The 6,392-nt window shown below is 35.2% G+C and overlaps 1 protein-coding gene across 1 annotated transcript; it reads right to left on the bottom strand.

Annotated features, from left to right (window-relative positions):
- Positions 1-1,750: 1,750 nt before the first annotated feature.
- On the bottom strand, positions 1,751-4,072 carry LOC137810072 (11-oxo-beta-amyrin 30-oxidase-like). The gene is made up of 5 exons (XM_068611198.1): positions 3,758-4,072; positions 3,449-3,666; positions 3,027-3,265; positions 2,446-2,833; positions 1,751-2,353 (listed from the first exon to the last, which is right to left on the bottom strand). The coding sequence occupies exons 1-5, from the start codon at positions 4,035-4,037 to the stop codon at positions 1,928-1,930; spliced, it is 1,551 nt and encodes a 516-aa protein (XP_068467299.1). The 5' UTR covers positions 4,038-4,072; the 3' UTR covers positions 1,751-1,927.
- Positions 4,073-6,392: the final 2,320 nt, after the last annotated feature.

Below are 6,392 nucleotides of genomic sequence, written 5' to 3'. Positions count from 1 at the left end.
GTTAGGATGGAAAAGAGGTGATAGTAAAGGAGATACCAAAAGAAGTTACAAGTTAGTGTAGCTGGAACAAGAAAATGTGACTATTCATTTAAACTATAAGGTAAAGTAATACACAATGGAGGAGAATGGATTACAAAGATCATATGTAAGAGTCATAATCATGAGTTGGTTAATACATCAATAGGTCATCTTTACGTTGTCAGATCAAAACCTAATAAGCATTATATGGTGGTTGACATGATTAAGAGTTTAGTGAAATTGACAAATATTTTACTTACTTTAGTGACAAACATGACTAATATGTTTGCAAAGTTTATTAAGTGTGACCCGTCATATTTTAAGCATGTTTATGTAATACATTCTATGCATAGTAGTTCTTATACCTGAAAGTTCAATAAGGAGAGATGGAAAATTAAAGTAAGCATGGATATTAAGTAAGTTGCCATGTTTGATCAGTATCACACTGATTATCTCCCATACATAATCAATGTTATTGATGTGAGTTGTGATCATTGTAGGTATTAGTTTATTGTTGCAATGTTCGGAATGGATGAAAATACATGGTTGTAACATTGTTAATTTTAAATAACTATTATTTATCGTGAAAACATATCAAAATATAAGAAAGAAAAATTGAATTATGTTTTAAAACTTTTTTGAAAACTTTTCGCAAAATTTCATTAGATAGATGCTAATCATATGAAGTTTATACTTGTCAAAAATTTGTCAATTAGACACATTAGTAAATTTAACCGATGCACTTTAAAAAAACTCTTTTCAAAACTTATTTTTCGTAAGGATCTCCTCCTTTAAGTTAGATGAAGAATATATCATACAATCTAACAAGATAAAGAATCAAATATATTTACCTAAAACATTTTTATACTACTTCATCTACAAATAGTAGATCACGTCTAGTTCTCCATCAACAAACAAAGTTTTACTAACCATGCTAATATTCCTAAGTTACAAATGAGTATGAGTATTATTTGTATATAAACACCACTCCTAACTAAAAACCCAAGTTTTGTTTAGAAAGAGGGCACTTCTAACTATAATGTATGTGATTCTTGTAACACCCCAAAATTTACATGTTCCAATCTAACCCTAATTGACTTTGATTAGAGATTTCATCACTACACAGTAAACCGTAAGCAATCAAAATCCTACTCTACAAAATAATTCTTATTCATTTTCATTTAAATACGAAAATGTTAATGTGAATGCAAAATGTATACATCAAAGAGTTCAAAATAATTCAAATATGTTTAAGGTTAGACTAAATAGGTCACTGACCTAGATCAACTAAAGTACGAGGCACAATTTTAAACCCCACCAGGGACATGGACCTACCTTTCTTTTAAATGTTAGTGGCAAATGAACTTAAAGAGTTATTAAAATAAGCCACTTCAAAATTGTAAAGTAATTGTATTTGTTTTCCGAGTGTGAACACATCATTTTTGAAGAAATATACCATGAAATCTCACATTAACATAAAAAAAATTCATTAATATATATTAGTTAAAAAAAATATTATTAAAAAAAGTTTGTTTTGTATGTTCGTTTACTCTTATTATTTTTTTCCTTTTAATAATTTTTTTATAATAAACTCTGACCTTGTTTGAGATGCCATAATGATGTATAACTTGAATTTTATAAAAAAAAATAGTTGATTTTTTTATTACCAGTGTCAAAGTATTAGTTACTTTTCGTTATGCATCAACCAATAATACTTTATAACTAAATCACGTGACGCAATTCAAACACATGCATTACAGACAAGTTCTTAAAAGATACATAGTTTCAATCAGCGAACAAGAAGACGAGATTGTTGTTACAGAAAGGCAATCTAAAGTGCTACTCTAAAGCAAGTGACATCTACATAGTCTTACTCCATAGTGTTGCTGGGTCAAAATAAGATTAATTATCATAGCTTTTGCACAATAAGGGGCGCCCCCTGTTTGGGCTGCAAAGTAAGCATAAGTGCAGGAGCATGTACATAGACAGGAGAAAGCTCGAACGAGAAATTCTGCAGAAGTAATGACAACACTATCTTGGCTTCCAACATGGTAAAGTTTTGGCCAATGCAAATTCTAGGACCCCATCCAAATGGGTAATACGAGACTTGGCCTTTTGTTGCCTTAGCAACTCCTTCAGAGAACCTTTCTGGTTTGAACTCCTTTGCATCATTACCCCATATATCACCATCCTGGTGAACTAAAAGTATTGGCATGGTAACATCTACTCCTGCGGGTAGTGACAGGTTTCCAAGTTCCATGTCCTTCTTAAGAGTGCGATTGAAGTAAATGACAGGAGGGTATAACCTCACAACCTCGTACAGAATCATGGTCATTTACGGAAGAAACATTTCGTGGCACATGTTAGCATGAAAATGTATTTTTAATAGATAATAAAGATAATCAAATGAAAGCATGTGATACATACAGTTTTAAGCAGACTTAAGCCATCAAAGTTTGGATTTTGTTTTCCAAAAACATGAAGAACTTCCTCCCTTGCTCGTGCTTGCCATTCGGGGTATTTACTCAACATGATCAATGTCCAAATCAGCAGAGATGATGTGGTCTCTTGCCCTGCTATGTAGAATAATTTGCATTCACTAATTACTTCTTCAATCGTCATTCCAACACTCTTACTGTTTCCATTTCCCTGGATTTCCATTTGATTTGATTCCAAAAGTATGCCTAATAAATCTTCATTGCTGGATTCACCATTCTTCACGGCTTTCTCTCGTTTTTCTATGATAACCCGAATTGAATTTTTCATTTCCTTATCAACAGCTCTCATCTTCATTTTGGCAGGTGTTGGTATATGCCTAGAAACATCCATATTAATTAGGAAGCAAAGGACTAGTTTATGAGACTTATACTTTAATCTCTATCTACAATGACTAACTTTTAGGGTGATTCTTTGAGGTTCTTATGAAATTCACGGTGAGTTCAGTTTCAATAAAACTAAAAGATGCTTAATTTAGTAATCACATTTACCAAGAATAAGTGTGGTCTTACCGCAATATTGGTTTGTTCCACTTTGCAGTCGCAACAAGGTACCCCTGAATTCTCAGAAGTTGAAATATTTTTTCTCCTTCTGCATAACTGCTTCCAAAAGCTGTTCTAGAAATTACATCACGAGTCAAATTCTGAAGAAAAGGCCAAACGTCAATCTCACATTTTCCATCGGATGACAACATTCGCATCCACGTGCTAATCACATCATGGCAACTTTGGGAGAACGCTGGTAGCATATTCTGTAAATTAAGTATCAATTAAGAGTTTAATTTGATTACTAAACACAAATTAAATAATCTACATCAATTCAAACCAATCAGAAATTCTTTATAAAAGTATACAAACCTTTTGTACATATCGATTTATAATTGGGTAATACTACAAAAATATTAATTATTCATAAATTAAAGCAATAAGCTTACTTTCAATTTTTCTAAGTTGAATGCAGGGTTGATAATCTTTCGATGTTGAGCCCACTTATCACCCTCGTAACTTACCAGACCACAGATGAAGAACTTGGCAATGCTACTCATCTTTGGTTTCTGGAAATCATGAATGTTATTGAAGACTTCTTTGATGTGATTTGGATCAGTAATGATGACCTTTGGTGTTCTGCCTTCCCATAAGAACGAATTCTTGCCTGCAAATAATTCAATTATTAGCAACTGCTCAAAAATTTGTTTGAGCCGTGCGAAAGTTATGTGTAGCTAGAAGTTAATTATTTAGTGAACCGTATTTGGCGACAGTGTTGTAAACCGGCAAGAAGACGCGAGGAGCAGCATCATCAGAGAGAAGAAAAGATTGAGAAGGAGGCGTGTTTTGTGGAGGGTGGTTTTGGTTGGAGGAGGGGGGTGAAAGGGAGTATGGGTCTCCATGAAGACCTTGTGCTCTTAGAAGCTTCTCCAACCTCTTAGGCCTAAGCCACAGAGAGTTCAGCGTCTTCATTGCCCAGACGGGAAGCACAGCTATGATGACAGTGAGCACACACAGTATTGCTGTTGAGGAATCCATCGGTAGGGAACACTGGGACGAAATCAGAAGGGCTATACCAATATATAAAAGTTCAAAACCTTCGCTTGCGTAAGCAAGGGGTATTTTTATATTATTTAATTTTTTTATAGTAAAAATGTGACACCAAAAATAGGTCTAAACTTTCAAATATTTACCAAAAGAAGAAAGTGCATGTGTCACACAAAGTGGTCTACTAAGACACGGGTACAAATGCAAGGTGCTATGAAGGGAACAAATGTCGAAGGTACTCTCGAGGGAGGAAATCAGGGTTTTTTTTTTTTTTTTCACGGAAGCTAAAATGGGTGCTGGTGCAAAATTTACACAAAAAAATAACTTACATAAATAACTTAATCGTTTTTGAGTTTCAAATCTTCAATATCAATTCATTTGCTTTTTCTCGCACGCAAACCTAAAATAGGTGTTTTGGTTGGTGTAATGTAATGGTTTTTCAATTTCAAATTTCGAATGTGTTGATACGGAGGAAGCATAAATCCACTCTTTTTAAAAGTGTGTAAATTTTTTTCGAAAATGTTTTATTAAACACCCTCTACCACTAACCCAGAGTTGGCGTCGCTTGCATGGAAGTAGTTGAGGATGTGACACTGGGGTTTATGGTAATTGTCCTGGTAGTGATGTGGCAATAATAGTGATTCACATGTACCATTTAAACGGCAGCATGGTCACTACCAACCGATGTAGTGAATGAATTATTAACCGTCTTCATCGTGCGATCATCGCTCCTTGGTTGTTCCTTTCGTTTGTGAAGCACTTAAAGTAATGGTGGCAATTTTCTGGGTTTAGGGTTTAGTAGAGGAATCTGATGCTATGAAATGCATGTTTTACAAATTTGAAGGCGTTGGAATATAACATCGGTTGAAACTCATAACCGATGTTATGAAATGCATGTTTTTGAAATTCGATGGTGATGAAATATAACATCGGTTGAAACTCATAACTGATGCTATGAAATGCATGTTTTTGAAATTCGATGGAGATTGAATATAAAATCGGTTGGAACTCATAACTGATGCTATGAAATGCATCTTTTTCAAATTCGAAGGCATTGGAATATAACATCGGTTGGAACTCATAACCGATGCTATAAAATGCATCTTTTACAAATTCGAAGGCGTTGGAATATAACATCGGTTGAAACTCATAACTGATGCTATGAAATGCATCTTTTTCAAATTCGAAGGCGTTGGAATATAACATCGGTTGAAATTCAAGGCGAGGGCAGTTTACATGAGGGCAGTTTGTGACTACCAACCGGTGTGATAATTCATTTACATGAGGGTAGAATGGTAACTTTAGGGTTTGAGTCTGGTTTTGATTTTTACTTTGTTGTGGAAACGGGAGAATTTGGAGGCAAAGGGTTTACTGAGAGCATTGTTGTCGAAGGTGGGAGGGACAAAGAACAACCATAGCGCCAGAGGGGGTGTGATAGAAAAAGAATCTATAATCGGGTTCACACAGAGAAGATAAAACAGAGGAAGAATCTAAAGGTCAGTAAAATGTGTATTATCATCATATTTTTCCATGGTTTTACAATATGTATTTATATGTATGTTGCTAAGCGGTGAAAGCGGTGGGTCACACTCACCGCTCGCTTTACATGTAAAACTCATGGAGTCAAACACAACGGTCATAGTACATGTAAAGCACATAACAAACATTCGTTGCATCGTCGTCTTGGTGGAGGGAGGGAGAAATAACCATACAATTATTTTTTGGGAGAAACAACCGTAGAAGGTTTGATTTCTTTTGAACGGCATTCGACATTAGGTCAACGTAAATGTCTTTGGTTGTTGACGAAGTAATGCAGTATTTTTTTTTTTTTTTGCAATGTATGGTTTTGGGAAGTTGGGTGTCCACTTTTCATTTTTCAATGCTTGGGGTGGCCGTACTTAGTGGTTTTTGGAACTTGGGTGTCCTCTTTTCATTTTTCAATGCACGGGCTGGACACAGTTAGTGATTTTTGGAACTTGGTTGCAGTTAGTTGCTTGGATTACCCTAGATGAAATTGCACCCCTTTAGTATTGTGAATAGGTAACCAATTTTTGAACTTAGGTGACCGATTTTGAATTTGAGTGCATGGGCTGACCTTGGGTGGGGCTGTTGTTCTGTGTGGTGTTGTAGTATGCATTGTGTGCGTGTGTGTTGATGAATGATGGGATTGTTGGGTGGATTACCCTAAATTAAATTGCATCCCTTTAGTTTTGAGAATAGGTAACCAGTTTTTTGAACTTGGGTGACCGATTTTAAATTTGAGTGCATGGGCTGACCTTGGGTGGGGTCGTGGCCTTGTGCCGTGTTGTAGTGTGCATTGTGTGTGTGTGTTGATGAATGATGGGA

This window comes from Phaseolus vulgaris, chromosome 11 (genome assembly GCF_000499845.2).
Source record: "Phaseolus vulgaris cultivar G19833 chromosome 11, P. vulgaris v2.0, whole genome shotgun sequence".
Lineage (NCBI taxonomy): Eukaryota > Viridiplantae > Streptophyta > Magnoliopsida > Fabales > Fabaceae > Phaseolus > Phaseolus vulgaris.
This window is presented reverse-complemented; position numbering and strand designations above follow the sequence as displayed.

What these genes read in the sequence shown, in the direction of transcription:
- LOC137810072 (XM_068611198.1), bottom strand. Translation starts at nt 4,037, where the DNA reads ATGGATTCCTCAACAGCAATACTGTGTGTGCTCACTGTCATCATAGCT. An exon ending in TCAACTTAGAAAAATTGAAA is followed by an intron (nt 3,266 to 3,448) that starts GTAAGCTTATTG and finishes CTTAATTTACAG; the next exon opens with AATATGCTACCAGCGTTCTC. An exon ending in GCTTAAGTCTGCTTAAAACT is followed by an intron (nt 2,354 to 2,445) that starts GTATGTATCACA and finishes TTTCTTCCGTAA; the next exon opens with ATGACCATGATTCTGTACGA.